The sequence below is a fragment of the Bos indicus x Bos taurus genome, chromosome 26, assembly GCF_003369695.1.
Source record: "Bos indicus x Bos taurus breed Angus x Brahman F1 hybrid chromosome 26, Bos_hybrid_MaternalHap_v2.0, whole genome shotgun sequence".
Classification (NCBI taxonomy): domain Eukaryota; kingdom Metazoa; phylum Chordata; class Mammalia; order Artiodactyla; family Bovidae; genus Bos; species Bos indicus x Bos taurus.
In genome coordinates, this window is record NC_040101.1 from 33,148,772 (window position 1) to 33,168,084 (window position 19,313).

The 19,313-nt window shown below is 51.8% G+C and overlaps 1 protein-coding gene across 1 annotated transcript in view; it reads left to right on the top strand.

The window, feature by feature from the left end:
- SLIT1 (slit guidance ligand 1) overlaps positions 1-19,313 on the top strand; it is a 174,788-nt gene that overhangs the window by 115,312 nt on the left and 40,163 nt on the right. Inside the window, exons 9-21 of the mRNA XM_027528881.1 lie at positions 1,311-1,458; positions 1,856-1,927; positions 2,412-2,483; positions 4,157-4,228; positions 4,963-5,106; positions 11,615-11,778; positions 12,382-12,405; positions 12,542-12,686; positions 13,312-13,386; positions 13,530-13,673; positions 16,497-16,640; positions 16,926-17,092; positions 18,506-18,638. Of these exons, the coding sequence (XP_027384682.1) occupies positions 1,311-1,458; positions 1,856-1,927; positions 2,412-2,483; positions 4,157-4,228; positions 4,963-5,106; positions 11,615-11,778; positions 12,382-12,405; positions 12,542-12,686; positions 13,312-13,386; positions 13,530-13,673; positions 16,497-16,640; positions 16,926-17,092; positions 18,506-18,638 (1,504 nt within the window). The remainder of the gene's footprint in view (positions 1-1,310; positions 1,459-1,855; positions 1,928-2,411; positions 2,484-4,156; positions 4,229-4,962; positions 5,107-11,614; positions 11,779-12,381; positions 12,406-12,541; positions 12,687-13,311; positions 13,387-13,529; positions 13,674-16,496; positions 16,641-16,925; positions 17,093-18,505; positions 18,639-19,313) is intronic.

Below are 19,313 nucleotides of genomic sequence, written 5' to 3' on the forward strand. Positions count from 1 at the left end.
TCTTCTCTGCCCTTCCCAGGAGCAGGTGCCTCCCACCTTGGCCTCCTGGCAGGCTGCTCCCCTGCTGGGTACACCCTCCCCGCCTTGCTGCCCCGCCTGGTCCTCACCCTGCAGAGACCCAGATGGGACTTCCCAGGGACTGGTTGCAAGGTCCATGAGCACATGGGCACATGTGACATATTCTCTGGTCATTTCTTAGCACTTTGCTCACACTCGACACAGAGATAGATGCTCAGGGAATGTTTGCTGAGTAAGTGACCAGCTCACAGATTCATGAAAGAGGATCAGATGCTGCCCATTTCTCCCAAGCCTGTGGACCCGAGCCCACCAGTCACACAGAGGTCGGCGTCCTCTCCTCAGCATGAAGCTGGGGATGGGGTGGGGTGGCTGTCTCCTCCTCCTCAGCGCCGGTGCCCCTGTGCTCAGGGCTGCTGTGTGTGTGAGACACGACCCTGCAGCTCCGGGCTGGGGGTGTGCGTGTGTTATGCAAAACACAGGGCTGAGAATAGCCAAGCAGTTTCTTTCATGATATCCCAAAGTTGGAGATCACCCGCATGTCTACCAGCAAGAGATTGGATTAGCCAGTGATGACAGAGCCGTACAATAGACTATAACTCGGCAATGAAAAAGAAAAAACTGTGTACTCATACAGTACAATGGGCGAATCTCAAAAATTTTACCTTGAGTGAAAAGAAACCAGATGTAAGAGAGCCTGCGGTCTGGTTTTGCTCAGGTCCACAGACAAGCAGAACAAATCTTTGGTGAGAGATCTCAGAACACCGGCTACTTCAGGGAAGGAGCATGAGGGAAACTTCTTGAGTGATAGAAATATTCCCTGTTGAGGGGGTGGTTCTGTGACTGTATCCATATGTGGGAATTGGATCAGCTCTACACCTAAGACGGTACACTCGGTATAAGTGATACATCAGTATTAAAAGACATGGGCCCTTACATCAGACACTGGGCTTCACCCTGAATGCACCGCTCATTAGCGGTGTCACTTCCACAGATTAATATCGAGGACTCCATTTTCTCACCTGGAAAGTGGCCACGATGATATCACGCTCTTTGCAGGGTTGTGCAGTAGGAGTCACTGAGATGTTACACACACAACCCTTACCACAACATGTGGCGCAGTGTGCACTGGTAAATACGGTCCTTGTATTCAAGCCAGAAGTGTCCAGTGACTTGGACTAGAACCCAGAGCTTCAGAACTGAGGCTAGGATTTCTTAGTGTGCAATTCACACTCTCATGCAGCAGAGTTAGGTTCAGATTCAAGTTTAGCAAACATCGGGCTCTGTTTCCGCAGGCCAGGGGGAGGCGGGGCGCACGCCCTCCTGCACCCTCTCCTCCGGCTCCTGTCCGGCCATGTGCGCCTGCAGCAACGGCATCGTGGATTGTCGTGGCAAAGGCCTGACCGCCATCCCTGCCAACCTGCCCGAGGCCATGACAGAGATGTGAGTACAGGCAGGGCCGGCCAGGCTCTGGTGGTCCAGGGAGGAGCCAGAGCGGGCACTACCCCGAGGCCCCTCTACACTTTGCCTCAGTTGGGCTGAGCTCTCTGCCCAAGGCTGGCACTCTGGAAGGTTGGGGCAGGGTGTCCCTCTGTGGTTCATCTGTCCAGCCCAGCTGGGCCAGTCTGCTAGAATTGGTTTCTTAGTATTAACATTGTACATGAGCCCCTTTCAGCCACACCAGCTTGGGATAATGGCACTCAAAACCAGCTCCTTTTCTCTGCTGCAGCCCCCTTACTCCAGACGAGGATGGGAGCAGGGACTGATGGGTAAAGGGCCTGGTTTCAACAACAACTTGGGTGGGGCCACCTGCCCTTGTCCTTCTGTTTTCTCTCTGCAGCCGGCTGGAGCTCAATGGGATCAAGTCCATCCCCCCGGGGGCCTTCTCTCCCTACAGAAAGCTGCGGAGGATGTGAGTGTCTTCTGCTGTTTCCTGGGGGTCAGCATAGGGCAAAGCCCAGCCCAAGCATGCCACTGCCCTGGGGCAGGTGCTGACTCTGGGTCCCATGGCTGTGCCTAGGGCCAAGTCATCACCGGCCTTCCTCCCAGGCTCATCTGTGATGTAGGGATGGTGGTGGTGCCACCTGCTTGAAGGGTAGTCATGAGGCCCAAAGGGGATGCTGAGTCTGAGTCTGGCACGTGACCAGAACTGACTGTCATCCTCCCATTTCAGCTTGGGCACCAATAGGAGCAGTTGAGGCTGTGAGGGGTGTGTGTAGGGGATAGCTGGGTTGCCCCCTGTGCATGGTCCTTGGATAGATAGGAGAACTGGCCCTTCTCTTTCCTAATTTCAAAGAAATATCTGCCCTCCCATAGTATCTGGGAGGCAGGGGGCAGGCAGGGCTTGGTGGCCGTTGAGGAATTCAGCCACCTTCTCTCCTCTGCTCACCTTGCAGAGACTTGAGCAACAACCAGATCTCGGAGATCGCGCCTGATGCCTTCCAGGGCCTCCGGTCCCTGAACTCACTGTGAGTAGCAGTGCCAAGGCTCTGCAGTGGTCCAGGGCATCGCCCCAGGGCACCTCTGGTGGGTGTGAGAGAAGGAACATGTCGCCACCCACCCAGCCTCAGTGGGTCTCTCTCTGGATGCAGTGCCCAGGGTTCTTGTGCTCAGGTTTCCCTTCCTCTTGGTGGACCCTCTGCAGCTGGGAGGGGGAGGAGGGAATCAAGGGCTGAGTGCATGGAAAAGCTAGGCAGAGCTGTTGCCCCTGGCAACAGTGACGCTCTTCCTTTTGCAGTGGGGATTTTCCCAGCATTCCTTGTGGCAGTCATCTGGCTTAGTCCAGCCTTCATGTTGACCCTGCCTCCACACAGAGGCCCAGTACTCTGTTCTCCTAAGCATTCCCTGGGTTAGGGAATGGCAGCAACCACCAGCTCTAGTTGTGAAATCTGCTACAGCTTATAACTTTTGTCCCAGACGTGCTCTGATCTCAGGCTGTGGTGGGTGATGGTGAAGACCGTGTTTCCTGCCTACCTGCTCCCTAACCCTGTCCAGTATTTCCCTTCCCTCAACAGTTTATTGGGGACCCATCAATCTACAAAGCACTGTGTGGCATCGAAAATTAGGAGATGTTGCCATGTCTCTTTTTCCAAGAACCCTTGCTTGCACTCCCCCGTTCACTGAGCCTCTCACTCCCTGAGGTCCCATGGTGCATTGTCTCCAGAGTGAACTCAGGGTGCTTTCCAAATCAGATCATGTCGCAGAGGCCTCCTGGTGCTGGCTGGCTGAGATTCAAGCTACTGTCCACTTTGTTTCCTCTACCCAAAACATACTGAAGCTGTCCACTCGGGCCAGCCTGGAACCTACTTAGCTCCCGCTGTGCCCTCCTCCAAGAGAGATCTCAAAGAGATAGCACGCTGTTTTTACTCAGATGGAGTGTTTCCAGGAGTGGCTGGAGGGGTGGGAGGGTGCAGCTTGTGAAACTGGAGTGGAATACACCCCCCCACTCCAGGTTTCCATGACACTTCCACCCTCTGTCTGACCCCATTCCTGCCTGCATGTCTTTTTTGAACATTTGCATTTTTTTCTGATTATGTGTGTAATTCATGTTCCATGAAGGAAACTGTAAATTCTAAAGCATAAAACAACCCACTTGCAATCCTGCCACCAGATCAAAGCCCAGCTAACACTTTGGTCTGTTTCCTTCTTGTGATAATATTTTATCAGTGCTGGAAAGTGTCACTTGACATGCTGGAGCTCATACCATATGTGCTGTATCGATCCCATTTTTGCCTGTAATTCTCTGAAAAGATGATTTTTCCTGCCCTTGGGATTTTCTTCTCTCTGAAAAATCTCCTTTCGGATCCCTAACCAGGTTAATTTCCCATGAGCTTCCCTGGAAGGGCCCTTTTGCAGGCTTCCATGGGATCTGTGCTTGAGGGCAGAGAGTGAGTGAGGGGGTGCTCTCAAAACAGTGGGGGTCACGGCTGCCTCTAGCCTATAGGTCACCTTTGTGCTGATTAGGGACCATGACCCCTTCCCAGTGCACTTTACTGCCATCTACTGGCCGCTCTTAGAACAAGCCTACACCCGTGGGACCAGTAGTGTGAAAGGCTTAGGGATGGTACCGTCGTGTGGGCAGGGCTTGGAGAGCTGTGTGGGGCAGTCCTCTAACTCTCCCTTTCCACTGCCTTCTTTCCAGGGTCCTCTATGGGAACAAGATCACAGACCTCCCCCAGGGCGTGTTTGGAGGCCTGTTCACCCTACAGCTCCTGTAAGGACCTAAACGCGAGTGACCTTGGGTGGGGCCTACAGAGGGGGGCAGTGTTCCTCCGGCCTCTCAGCCTGGCCCTTTCGGCCTCTTTGGGATGTGGGACTCACTGGAGGCAAGGAGCTTGGGGGATGGCAGACCTGGCAGGGCTGTGAGGGGCCAGAGAAGTGGATTCAGAGCTGATCGCAGGATGCCTCAGTGGAGAGGTCCCTGAGATGCAGCCTGCGTTCCTGAATGCTCACTGTTGCTAGGGATGGAGTTGTCTCCTGTGAGGGACACCCAGGCCCAGGCCAGGCTCTTTGAGCCATGAGCGTTCAGCCAAGGTTCTCTCCCAGGGCCCGAGACGCACAGAAGCCAGACACTCCCTCTCAGCTGCTTGGGAAACCCAGCAGAAGGGGAAGCGGAGGATCCCCCAAATGCCTTTGGGAGGTGGCCTGGCCACTATGCTCGCGGGTGTCCCAGAATCCCATGGGGCAGGCACCCCTTTCAGTTCCTTGAAAGAGAGACACGTGGGACTAAATGGTCCCTGTGCATAGAGAAGGCGGCCGGAGTTCTCAGCTCCTCTGGTTCTCAGCTCCTCTGCATGGAGTGCACATCCAGAGGGCCAGATCCCCTGCTCCTGCTCCCGTGGACTCCTTCCTGACATAACGCATGGTCGTTGCCTAGGAAGAAGCCCAAGAAATGATGTGTCCACTTCTGTGGCTCTCCCCTCACCACCTGCCTGGCTCTGCCCACAGGCTCCTGAATGCCAACAAGATCAACTGCATCCGGCTCGACGCCTTCCAGGATCTGCAGAACCTCTCACTGCTCTCCCTGTATGACAACAAGATCCAGAGTCTTGCTAAGGGCACCTTCACCTCCCTGCGGGCCATCCAGACCCTGTGAGTGCCCTCTTGCCCCTCCTGCACCCCAGCAGGTGGACCTCAGGGAGATAACAGCCTCTAGGTACAGGCAGGTGTTCAAATTCCAGCTATGCCTCTTAGGAGAAGGCAATGGCACCCCACTCCAGTACTCTTGCCTGGAAAATCCCATGGGCGGAGGAGCCTGGTAGGCCGCAGTTCTTATTGCCTGTGTGGCCCTAAGCAAGTTAGTTAGCTTCTCTGGGGCTCAGTTTACTCATTCATAAAATGCTAGCATCAACTTCACAGGGTTGTTATGAGATTAAAAGGGATGTTTGTACAGAGCTTGGCTCATTGCAAATGCTTCTTAAATGTTGGCTACAGTTTTTATTATTATTACTACCCATTGATTTTAAGACATGCGTTGTCTCCACAGTAACAGCTATGGAATTGGATTGCATATTATATTTGATGGCTTATTTAATTGGCAGCATTTTGTTCTTTCTTGATGATACGTAAAATATTAATATTAGTGCATCTTGCAATTGATAATGTCTTAAGTGAAAGACAGTGGCAGCAGTGATAATTATAAATTAAAATTAGAGAGCAGTAATTCTAGGAGTTTGCTTTAATCTTTTATTATACAAAATTATAAGCATTTAAAAGTAGCACAGCAGACCTCCCAGTGCTTGTCTCCCAGCTTCAACTCACAGCCAGTCAGCCTTGCTTCATCTCTATGTCCCTCCTTTCATGCCTCCCAGACATCATTTATCATCAACACAGAATTCATACATATTTATAAAAGGCAAGAACTCTGAAAACACACAACACTCTTGTTATATCTGAAAATACAACAATTCTTTAAAATCATCAACGATCTAATTAATGTTCAAATTTCCAAATGTCTCCTACATATGATACAATTTTAAAAATAATTTGAGTCAGGATGTAAATAAGGCCTATGCATGCCCTGTTGGTGGAAAGGTAAACTGGTATGTCCATGGTGGAGAAGAGTATGGAGGTTTCTCAAAAAGCTAAAAATAGAACTACCATATCACTCAGCAGTTCGACTCTGGATATATATCCGAAAGAACCCAAAACACTAATGCAATACGTTACACCCCGATGTTCATAGCAGCACTATTTATAATACCCAAGATATGGAAGCAACCTAAGTGTCCAAGAGGACATGAATGGCTAAAGAAGATATGCTGTAAACATACCATGGAATACTCAGCCACAAAAAGGAATGAAAATTTACCCTTTGCAGCAACACAGGTAGATTTAAAGAGCATTACGCTAAGTGAAATAAGTCAGATAGAGAAAGACAAATATTCTATTTATCACTTACATGTGGAAACTAAAGAATACAACCAATTAGTGGTTATAATGAACAAGAAGCAGGCTCATAGATACAGAGAGCAAACTAACGGTTACCACTGCGGGAAGAGGGGAGGGGAAGCGCAGGGCAGGGGGAGAGGGCGGTACAGACTAAGGATGCTGACACGGGGAAGATAGCCAATATTTTGTAGTCACTATGGAAAGTAACATTTAAGAACTGTACAAAAATAAAATTTAAAATAAAGAGCATTTCAAAATCCCCTCCCTCATAAATAAATAAATGAGGTCTATGCGATATAACTGACTGATATTTGTTGGTGTGTCACTTAAATTGTTTTTAACCTATAGGTATCCTCTCCATCTCCTTTTCCCTTGCACTTGGTTTTTTGAAGACACTGCTTTTCTGGATTTGTGGAGTTCCCCACAGTCTGACTTCATCCCCTATGGTATAGTTTCACATGTTCCTCTGTTCTATGTCCTGCAAATAGAAATTTTCATCTAGGAGCTTGCATCAGGCTCAGGTATTTTTTCTTTTTCTGGCAAGATGACCTCACAGTATTGTGTACTTTCATCAGGAGGCTCACGATATCTGATTTTCTTTCTTTTTTAATAAACACCGTCACGGATTTCAGTGCCTAGACCCACTCCTTCATTAGGGGTCCTGAATGGTGATATGATAATTTTAACATTGCTTCTCCAGTTGATAATGCTGGTGCAGTTATACCTTTACAAAAAGTCCTTATCTTTTAGGTGGAATGGTTCTGTACAGGGAAACTTCTACTATTTGGTTAGATTCAGGCACTACATTCCGCATCTTTAGCTGTGAGCCTGCAGCTTGACTTGACGTGCTGACCCATGGGTGCTTGATGTGTGCCCGATGGGCATTTATTAATATTACCATGGCCATTGTTGTCTTTCTCACCCCCACCACTGTTTACCCACTGGGCAATGCTCTCCATCAGCTAAGATCTGCATGGAGGCTGGGAAATAGATCAAGTAGAAGACACAGCTCCTGCTCCCTGGGAACCCTGCCTGTCAGCAGGGATGTCGGCCACAAAGACAAACTCATTAGAGCCAGGCACCCGCCTGTAGCCCACTCCTGCTAATTAACTTATGTATAGCCAGGGAGAGAGGGAAGGAACACCATGAGGAAATCTTGCCAAGCATGTGAAATTAGAGGTCATGGAGAGACACGGGCAAGGTGGGTTATTTTACAAAGCTGGCAGAACATCCGAGAGCAGTGCAGTAAGGAGATTTCAGGGCTAGGGACACACACAGGAAAGGCTTGCAGATAGGGAACAGGGCTGAGGATCTCCTGGGAAGTGCTGCCTCGCTTTCAAGGTGGAAGGGTTTCATCAAATAGATTGTGCTCACGGGGAATGGATTCTGTCTGTGTCCATTTACCTGGCTGGATTTCAAGAGTGCCTCTGCCCTCCTGGACGCCGTACCTTCTGAGATCTTGGCCACTGCCACGAAGGCACAGAGCTGGAGCAGGGTGTTAGAAGAGGAAGGTTTCCCATAGGTAGAGGTGATAGTAGTATTAATATTCATCGCATGACTGATAATTAATCACCCCTGGCCACCCCAGGCCACTCTTCTTTGTGTGTATTATCTTAACACAATAACCTGTGGAGTAGGTGCTGTCATCCCTGCCTTACTTCTAAGAAACTGAGGCAGAGATAGACCGACCCAAGGTCACCTAACATCTAGTAGAGCAGGCATTTGTCTTGGGGTATCTCTTCACCAGCACTGAGAAATTAGGTAGCTTGCCCCCAAATTGTGCTTTTTCCCTAAGAATGTGTGTGTTAGTCGCTCCATCATGTCTGACTCTTTGTGACCCCATGGACTGTAGCCCCCCAGGCTCCTCTGAGAACCATGGAGTTCTCTAGGCAAGAATACTGGAGTGGGTAGCCATTCTCTTCTCCAGAGGATCTTCCCAACCCAGAGATCCAACCCGCATCTCCTGCATTGTAGGCAGATTCTTTACTGTCTCATTATTAAAGGCTGTAAAACAAAACTGAACTTCCATGAACAACTAATACATAACCCAAGTACAGTTCAGAACAAGAGTAAAAGAAATGCAAACCCAAGGTACAATCAGATAGTCTTATTATAGCCTTGGGTAGTTAAACCCTTGGCAGAGTCTTATGTCAGAACCAAGCAGATTTAAACTCACCAAATCTTGCTTGATTTGTCCATAGCTTTGATATCTGTGGCTGAGGGCCCTGTGTCACAGTATTGATTTTGTAATTTTACTTGCCCCAAGAGATTAAAAAAAATTTTTTTTAAAGCTTGAATGAGGTATAACTTACATACCATATAATTGACCTGTTCTGGGTGTACAGTCCAATGATTTTTTAGTAAATTTACAGTTGTTCAACTATCACTACAATTCAATTTTAGAACATTTCCATTACCCTCCCAAAATCCCTTGTGCCCATTTGCAATCAATTCCTATTTCCAGCCCATCCACTAACCCAATCACTAATCTAATTTCTGTCTCGTAGATTTGCCTTTTCTGGATAGTTCACAAAAATGGACTCATATGATATACCATTTTTTGTGATTGAATTCTTTTGCTTAGCATAATGCTTTTGAGGTTCCTTCATATTCTAAGCATGTATGAGTATTTGTTCCTTTTTATTGACAAATAATTTTCCATTTATGCACATTCTGTTTTTCCTTCCCAGTTGATGGACATCTGGGTCATTTCCACTTTGGGGCCATTATGAATAATGCTGCTGTGAATATTTGCTCACACATCTTTGTGAGGACAGAGGGTTTCATTTCCCTTGGAATTTCTGGATGACATGGGAAATTTGTGTTTAACTTTTGAAGAAACTGCCACTGTTTTCCAAAGTGGCTATACATATTTTACATTTCCACCAGCAACGTTATGAAGGTTCCCATTTCTCTACCTCCTTGCCCACACTTGGTATTGCTTTTCTTTATGATTATAGCCATCCTAGTAGGTGTGAAATGGTAGTTCATTGTGGGTTTAATTTGACTAATGATATTGAGTGTCTGCCCCAAAGATTTTTAGTTGCGACATCTTAATGCATAATCCAAGAAAGAGACTGGGAATCAGTTTTCCCCTCTATCTTCTACTTTCAGAAATGTCCATGAAAAGAACGGTTGGGCAGCTTGTGCAACCTATTTCTGGGTGTGCCTTTAACAAGATGATTGTTTTTTCCCAAACGTGCTTTTATCCTCTTGAGCATTTTCTTTCCCCAGTTGCCCTCTCTTTACACCTGCTAAAAATTTGACTTTATGTCAGATACTTAGCTTTATACAGAAGTCACTTGCCTTGGTGGGTGGTTGCATTTTTATAGGCTGCCTTTGACACAAATAGCCTGTCTTTAAAAAACTCTGTATTCTACTCTGCACCCCTTGGACATTTTTAATACATGCCTGAATAACATAATTGAGTTGATTTTAAACAGAGTTTTCTGCCAAGATTGTGATAGAGGCAAGCAATTCTTTCAGGCAGAGGCTGGGTACTAAGGCACAGACAGATGTGACGGGCAGCAGGAGCAATCCCAGAGTAACCCCGGAATCCTAGTGTATTTCAGATTAACTACAAATTCTGCCCCGGGGAGGCAGCAAGCACATCTTCTCTGCATAAACTGGCAGTTCAAATCGGGAAACAAACTATCCAGCAGAAGGCAGAAGGCGTGGGAGGGGTCTGGCGCACCTGGTGGAGCTGACAGGAGCCAAGACTCAGGCAGGAAAGGGCAGCGGGCACTGCAAAGAGGAGTGGAGGGACAACCTGGCAGGGAAGGCTGTCACCAGGCATCCTGACCAGTGACCAGAGGGTAGAGTCTGGGAAGGGATGGATGGAGACAGAGTCGCCAAGGTCTGAGCTGAGCTGGGTGCAGACTCTAGGCAAGGGCTCGTCTCTCTGCTTGGAAAGCTCTGCACCCCAGCAGGGACCAATACATAGACGACTGGAACTGATAGCAATACCTGGAGGGAGAGTGGCCGCAGCATGGCGCGTCCTCTGAGCTGGTCACTGCAGAGGCATTGGCTCTTGGGTACAGGAGCCAGGACAAGTGCTGGGTTCTTTCCCCCTGGCTGTCTTGGTGTAGATAGGAGGGCATGCACCTCTGCACTGGCCCCGACACAGGTGGGCAAGGGGGCTGCTGGGAGGTTCAGAAGTGGCTGATCTGAGCCTACAGGATGCGTGCTTAGTAGCTCAGTCATGTCCGATTCTTTGTAACACCATGGGCTGTCACCAACCAGGCTCCTCTGTCCATGGTGATTCTCCAAGCAAAAATACTGGAGAGAATTGCCGTGTCCTCCTCCAGGGGATCTTCCCACACAGGGATTGAACCCAGGTCTCCTGCATTGCAGGTGGGTTCTTTACCCTCTGAGCCACCAGAGTGGCTTCCCTTCTCTGCAGGGAAGCCCTGCAGAGTGGTTAGGGCCAAAGGGAAAGGCTCCCCTGTGGTCACTTACAGTGATCTGTGTGCCCTTAGCTGGTGTCACCTGTCAGCTGCCCCCTCCCCACATGTAGCCTGCTGGTAAAGCAGGGAGCTGGTGAGAAGATGTGAGTGGCTCCCCAGTAAGTAGCTACTCGACAATGCTTTCTGAGGTTCCTATGTCAAGAGACGTCCTGTAAAACAGTGAAGGGGAGGCAGCCCCATGGCCTGGGGTGGGAATGGAGATTCCACTGAAAGCTGAGGGACCTGCAGCAGGTACTTGGAGACCTTCCAACCCAGCTGCGGGCGCAGCCTTGCCACCCCAGCCACCACCCCCTCCTGACCGAGGCTGTGGGGCAGACGCTGCTGCTGCCTGGGGCCACAGGGAGGGGACAGTCCAGGACTTATAGCGCCGGGGGCCCAAAGGCCCCTGGATGCTGACCGTCTTGGGTTCTAATGCCCATTCCATCATCTCGTTCTTGGAAGGACAGGGGTACCCTGGCTGGTCTCTAGGTTACTCCTGCCTCCACTCCTGTCTGTCACAGGACAGAGGGAGAGACACGTGAGTAGAAGGAGAAGGGACAGAGTGAGGCTTGAAGGGACAGCTGGAAGGTCCGGGGGGATGGAGGTCTGGCCCCACTGTGAGGCTGTGGTAGAGGGTGGGCGCCCCCAGGTGGTGTCCTCAGGAGGTGCACTTCTCCGTCGGGGCCAGCAAGGCCCCATTCAGGTGGCCACCAACACAAGTGAGCAGCTTTGTCTTTCATCCCCAATCTGCCCCCTCTGGACAGGCATCTGGCCCAGAACCCCTTCATCTGTGACTGTAACCTCAAGTGGCTGGCAGACTTCCTGCGCTCCAACCCCATCGAGACCAGTGGGGCCCGCTGTGCCAGCCCCCGACGCCTTGCCAACAAGCGCATCGGCCAGATCAAAAGCAAGAAGTTCCGGTGCTCAGGTAGCCGCCCACCCGCCTTCAGTCTGCTCAGGGACCCTGAGGTGTTTCCTGGGTGGTTCCAACAAGGGTGGCTGGACCTCTCTGGACCCGTGCTGGAGGGTGTAGGACCCACACTGTAGACTTGGGTCTTACTGAGGCCGCGGGAGGACTGGCTGCAGATCCCCCAGGGAGGACTGCCAAGAACCTAGGTTGCTCTACTCCCAGGACGGTGCTCTTTCAAGACTTAGGAGACACCCAGGAGGCCTGGGAACTCTCCTCAGAGAGATGGTTGCCTCCTCTAGGCTCTGGGGTGGCAGGGGGTCAGCCTCGAAGCCCAAATATTATCCATTTACACCTGTGAACACTGCTGTGGTTTTGGTGCTCCCTGGGGGCGGTTTACTTGGGGCGGTACCATCCCCACTCCCATCAGTCTGGGCAAGGAACATCTGTGCTCAGCAGCAAGACCTGCACTCAGGAGCTGGGTGGGTGGGCTCCAGGGCTTTGACTCGCGACCCTAGCCTGGTTCCTGGGCTGGCTTCTGCTGGGCAGCAGGGTGGGGGCCTGGGCTGTTCCTGCATGTCCTGGACAATCCCAACATGGTAGTGTTTCTCCTTCTCTCCTCAGCCAAAGAGCAGTACTTCATTCCAGGTAGGAGGGGGCACCAAGGCCAGCCTGGCTGGGATGGTGCCAGTGGGTGGGCAGGGGGCTGGGGCGGGCAGGCCAGGGGCGCAGGGCAGGGCTGCTGGCAGCCCCTCTGCCCCCGGCCTCTGCCCTCTCACCACAGGCGCTGAGGACTACCAGCTGAACAGCGAGTGCAACAGCGACGTGGTCTGTCCTCACAAGTGCCGCTGTGAGGCCAGCATGGTGGAATGCTCCAGCCTGAAGCTCACCAAGATCCCTGAGCGCGTACCCCAGGCCACAGCCGAGCTGTGAGGGTCTTCAGCTGCCCCACACCCTCACCTGCCCCCCAGCTCCCACTGACCCTCCTGGGCCTTCTTTGGGTTTTCCTCTGCTGCAGCTTTCTTTGGGGACCACTGGAGACCCCACCCCAGAAGCATGCCAGCTGCTGGCTCCAGCAGGGAGTGGCCCCTGTGCCCTGACTCCCAGTCCTACACACTCCCCACCCCGCCCCAGGGCAGTCTCTGGGCCCCAGAGCAGGTCACCAGCCTGAACCAGGGCAGTTTCTCTCAATCACGCTTTTGCTTTCTTTGTGGGGACCTGGTTCCATTAGCTCAAGTTGTAGCCTAAGCCATTCTTTTATTGTTATTTCTCTAAAAATATAAATCTGTGCACATGTATGTGCATGTGTGTGGATACCTATACACACCTGTTATTTACATAGGTACATTTCATGGCATTTTTCATGTTAAAATTATCCCCCTTTTACCCCCCTAGCACTTGGCCCAACCTTCCTTTGAAATAGGATCAATTCGCTCGGCCAGAGAAATTCTTCCAGGAGTCCCCTTTGTTTGAGTCCCAAATAATCTCAGTTTGGAAGATACTTTAATGTCTGTCCTTTATGGATGTATAAGTTCCCTTCGTTGCCTCTTACAGACGATTAAACAACAATGAGATTTCCATCCTGGAGGCCACCGGGATGTTTAAAAAACTCACCCATCTGAAGAAAATGTGAGTTACTCATTGGCGGGAAGGTGCAGTCAGGAGGCTGGGCAGGATGGGGAAGGGAAATCCTTAGACCTCGTGGGGGTCAGGGCTCTGTGCGTGGGGCTGGGTGCAGGGAGGGCGTCCTGAACTCCACAGTCCTCCCCCAGAAACCTGAGCAACAACAAGGTGTCGGAGATTGAAGACGGGGCCTTCGAGGGCGCAGCCTCAGTGAGCGAGCTGCACCTGACCGCCAACCAACTGGAGTCCATCCGGAGCGGCATGTTCCGGGGCCTGGAAGGCCTGAGGACGCTGTGAGTGTGCAGCCAGGGGGCAGGGGGGCAGGGGCAGAGGCCAAGTCACAGCGTGGGCACCTGCGTTAAAGGGCAGGAGAGCGAGGGGCTGTCTCTACCCTAGCCCCAGCTTGCAGCAGTTGAGGGGCTGTGGCCGAGGACCCTGGCTGAAGCGTACCGAGTCATCAGATGCTGGTCACTGTGGCACGAGACCTGTCTTCTTGTTCCCTGGGGTGTGGGGTTCATGGCAGGTGAGGGAATGGGGACATGGGCCCTTCTTGAGGTCTCCTGTCATTGCCCTGCGGTCAGGCTGCGACATCACAGCACATGGGTTTAGTTCAGGAGTGGCCGGTGCGACAGTGGCAGGGACGTGGCACAGGGGTGACTCAAGTGGGTGTAGGTGGGAGTCCGGGACCCCACGACTCAGAGCCCAGGCAGAGCTCTCCAGACGTCGGGAACCAGCCACTCCTCCGTGAATCTGCAGGGAGCTCCTCTCTCGGTCCAGGCAGCACCAGCTCTGCAGGTGACCGTGTAGACCTTTAGAGCGTCCAAGAGGCAGTGCTGTCTTGTCAGACTTGCCACAGGGCCAGACATGTGCTATATCTGCGCTGTCCAGCCTGGTAGCCACGTGTGTAGGGGAGCACTTGACATGTGGACACGGCTATGGAGGCACTGACTTTTGAATTTCATTTCATTTTAATTAATTTAAATCTAAATGGCCGCACGTGGGTAGTGTCTACCATGTGGACAACACCTCTAGAAGCCACCTGCCTGGATTTAAATCTCAGACGGCAGTAAGGCTATAGATTTGTTTTCTGAGCACGTGTCATGGAATTTAGGTAAGGTAAACATATACACGAGAGGATTCCCTGTGGACTTTTGTCTGTTTTACAAAAGGTTTTATTCTGCACTGTTTTGCAGCTTTTTTTTTTCCACTGGTGTGGCAGGTTCTTCATAGAGGGCTGCCTCGTTCTTTTTTATATGTGCCTACAAATTCTTGAAGGGCCCACATGGCTCAGTGGTAAAGAATCTGCCTGCTAATGCAGGAGATGCAGGAGACACAGGTTCAATACATGGGTCAGGAATATCCCCTGGAGTAGGAAATGGCAACCACTCCAGTACTCTTGCCTGGGAAATCCTGTGGACAGAGGAGCCTGATGGGCTACAGTCCATGGGGTCGCAAAGAGTTGGACACGACTGAACAACTGAACACGCATGCAGTATTCCTTGAGAGAGGGTGCCGTGGGCATTCAACCACTCACTTGAGTTCTTTCCAAGGAAGACTTGGAGTAGACAGGAAAGAGGAGGGGCTGGTGCTGGGACAGAGCCTGCAGGAGTGGTGCAGGCACAGGAAAAGGAGTGCCCATAACCCCTCCACTGGTCATGGTTAATTATTGACACACACACACACGTGTGTACCTACATGCTTACACACATACACCCACATACATGCATGCAAACATACAGACATATCTTAATGAAATCCTTGAATACATTTTATTTAGTAATCTTTTTTCCTTAAACATAACGTGAGCATCTTTATGATTTCTTTTGAATGATTATATATATTACATAGGGCTTCCCTGGTGGCTCAGATGGTAAAGACTCTGCCTGTAATGCGGGAGACCTGGGTTCAGTCCCTGGGTCTGGAAGATCCTCTGGAGAAAGGCATGGCAACCCACTCCAGTATTCTTTCCTAGAGAATCCCCATGGACAAAGGAGCTACATAATTATTAGAGATTAAGGCTAATTCTAATTTTATTACAAGCAATGCTGTGATTAATGTCTTCATCATGAAATTCTATGCCCATTAGGAATTATTACCTTAAAGATAAATCCCTAAAGGTAGACCTGCTGGGTGAAAGCACAGAGGGCCGGGTTAGGGTTCCTGGTACCTCTCACCAGGCACACTTCCAGGAGGTCCCCAGTAGTTCTCCTGCCAGCTGTCATGAAGGTGCCCATCCTTTTACCCTCTTGCCAACCCTGAGCCTTATTGTTATTATGTTTTTAATGATTTTGTAATTTGGCAGGCAAAGATGCAATATCAGTTAAATGTCCTTGATTACTAGTAAGTTTGAACATTTTTCAATGGATGTTCATAAACTTTATTTCTGTCCATTCATGCTCATGACTCATTTATTTTATAGCAGAAGTTTGTGCCTTTTAATCTCCCTCACCTAGTACATCCATTTTAATTTAAACCATTCAACTCCTTTTGTGAATTGCCTATTTTATGTCAGGCTTGATTTTAGTTTTTGTGTGGGAAAGAGAATAGAGTCAGATGTTCAAGGACAAACAGAGACTTTTGCAGCTATAAGTGAGGAAGAAGGTCGTTCTGGAAGGAGATCATAGCTGGGGAAAGGTGTGGGGATGCCGGCCTGGGCAGCAAGCCTGAAGGACAGAGAGGTGGAGAGTGTGACCATCCCTGGGAAGGTGGGTAGGTGCTGGTCTGGGGCTGGGTAGTAAAGAGTTTAAACAGGATTCTGTGCACAGTTTAGAGGCTGCTGTGGGCTTTAGGCTGGAGAGTGACGTGGCCAGGTTTAAGTTTTAGGCAAGTCTCAGGTGCTGACCGTGGTGCGTGGCCTGGAGGTTGGGGAGGCTGTGGGCACCCGGGGATGAAGGTGATGGTTGTCAGCATGGGCGGCCTGTGTGGGCAGGGTGGAGAGGCAGGCATCTCAGAGGCAGGCAGGGCAGGAGAGGAGCGCTGGTGGGCGCCGGGCTCCCCTCTCTGTGGCTCAGCGTCCCCGGAGGAGAACCTGTGAACTGGCCGCTGGTGGCCAAAGCACAGGGCAGGCGGATGGCCGTGCGGCACAGCCCCGGCTCCCCCTCCTCTCCCGGCCCCAGGATGCTGAGGAACAACCGTATCAGCTGCATCCACAACGACAGCTTCACGGGCCTGCGCAACGTGCGCCTCCTCTCGCTCTACGACAACCAGATCGCCACCATCTCCCCGGGAGCCTTCGACACGCTGCAGGCCCTCTCCACGCTGTAAGTGCGGCTCCGAGGGCGCAGGGCCGGCGCGGGCGGGGCTGAACCCCCGGAGCCCCGCCCGCTCGTCGCCCTGCAGGACGCGGCCGGTCTTCTGCGGTTACTGTGAAGGACTCCGGCGTTTGGGTCCTTGCGCGTTAACATGCCACCTCCTAGAAGCTGCTGGCGGTCCGGGAGTGGTGGGCGACCGTGTGGCCAGCAAGTGGCGGGCGGGAGCTGGCTTTGCGGGGACAACTGCGTCTGGCTGGGGGCGGTTTTCCTGGTCACACCACCCGCCTTTTCCAGAAATCTTCTGGCCAACCCTTTCAACTGCAACTGCCAGCTGGCGTGGCTGGGCGACTGGCTGCGCAAGAGGAAGATCGTGACGGGGAACCCGCGGTGCCAGAACCCAGACTTCTTGCGGCAGATTCCCCTGCAGGACGTGGCCTCCCCCGACTTCAGGTGTGAAGAAGGTAATACGTGGGCACCCCCCGGGGGGTGGGGGGATAGGGCGTGGTCGCGCCCCAGAGAGGAGGGGTCCCCTGGGGAGGGGAGAAGTGAGGAGCATGGACACTCAGGCAGTCCTGCCCCTGCCTCAGCCTGGTGGGGTCTCCGGTGGGCTTGCTGTTTTAAAAAATGGGGAAATACAGACAAAGGAAGGGCATAAATGTTACCTATTAGCTCATCACTCAGAGAAAACCATAGTTAACATCTTAGTGTGATTTCTTTAAGTATGTTTAACCCAGAGACCTACCTCCTAGCTGTTCCTAAGGGCTCCAGGCCATGGATTCAGCTTGTCTGCAACACCCACTGGACTCTATTAGGGGGCCCCATCCTCCATACTTGGGTCACTTCTTGGGTCAATGTTCTCTTTTCCCTGAATCCTCGATCTCTCTCCTGGGGTCATGTCCTTCTTTCCCTGCACTCACAGAATCTAGCCTATCCCTCCATCCCCCGCCTCCCCCTCCAGAGCATCACACACACAGGCAACTGTAGGAAGCAGATTTTTACCAAAAGTGACAGAGTCTTGTCTTGGCCCAGCTGTCTGTGTTCAGGAGCCCCGGCACTGGGGATTTCTCCGCCTGCCTTCAGCTTCAGCCTCCTGGCTTCTCCCCACCTTCCTCAGCACCTCCTATCCTCTTTCCAGTCTACTTCCTGGGACCCTGGTGTCCTTACCGTCCCTCTTACACTCAAGCAGGAGGAAGGAAGGAACACAGAGGGTGCTCAGTACTATTTATTGAATACATGAATGAATCTGTGAAGGATGTTGGGATAGAAGGCGCTCAGATTCTGGGCCAGCCAGACCTGGGTACAGACTCCATGTTGCCTCTGATCAACCTCCGGACCTGAGCAAGCTATTTAACCTCTCCCAATCTCAGTAAGATAGAAAGTCCTTCATTCCTTCACTCAGCTGACCTGTTTGGAGGCTGGTATGGGCCGGGCCCTGCTGTCAGTGCTAGGCCGCTTCAGTGAACAGAAAAGAAGAAAGGAACACAGGTCTCCGTCCCCGTGATGCTCACATTCTAGGAGCAATGGTGGTCCCCGTTTACCGCATCATTAAAGAAATTACATTTGGTACAGTGTCTGGCACACAGTAGGCGCTCAAGAAATGATGTGGCCACCATCCTCCTTCGCTGCTGTACCCGGGTCCATCTCAGGTCTGAGGTGGAAGAGGTGAACCCAAGACTGATTCTAACCTCAAAACAGATCCAAGGGGCTTTGGCCATGGTGGAGGAGGGCTGCAGCCAAGAGAGGACTGACTGGTATACAACGTAGCATCAGCAAGAGGCCTCTGTTCCGAGGCGCCCTGAAGCGGGGCGCTGGCTGCATGAGGCCCTGAGGAGGCCTGTCCCCTCACTGACGTGGCTTCTCACCTTCCTCCCCAGGCCAGGAGGAGGGGGGCTGCCTGCCCCGCCCGCAGTGCCCCCAGGAGTGCGCCTGCCTGGACACCGTGGTTCGATGCAGCAACAAGCACCTCCAGACCCTGCCCAAGGGCATCCCCAAGAATGTCACAGAGCTGTGAGTAGCCCCCGCCTGCTGGCAGGAGGAGAGGGTGACCAGGACCTCTGCAGGGTAGACAAGGCATCCTAAGGGCTGCTCTCGGTGGGGCTGCAGCTCCAGGAGCTCAGGTCAGCTTTTTGATGGCTGGTGGTCGTGGGGGTGGGAGGGCAGGTCACAGCATCTTGAATCCCAAGCTCTGCCCTGTAGACAAGGGGAGCCCTGGGAAACTTGACAAGGAGTTTAGCCGCGGGCTTTAAGGACAGTGATTGGGTGGTGGTGTATGTAGTAAGAAGCAGAATGGAGGCCCAGGTGCAGAGAACAGAACAAAGCTGCTGCAGGAGCCCAGGCCTGGGGGCTGGTGCAGTCAGGGAGGGGGATACGAAAATGGAACAAAAGGGAATGATGAGAGACCATGGGGTGGGAGAAGCTCGGTCAGTCACAGAACCGGCTGCAGAGGGAGGTGGAGATTCCTGTCAGCGTCCTGCGCCTGGATGGTTTAGGAACATGCAGTGTGGGCTGATGGAGTCAGGGGAAGCCCATGTGGTTGTGAAAACACAGAACTCAGGTCTGGGAGTGTTGGGATCTGGGACCAGCCTCAGGCACCTCACCAGCAGACAGAGGGAGGGACCTGCGTGCTGCTGAGGACTGGCAGGTGGGTATTAACATGCCAATCAGACCTATTTGGCCGGAAAG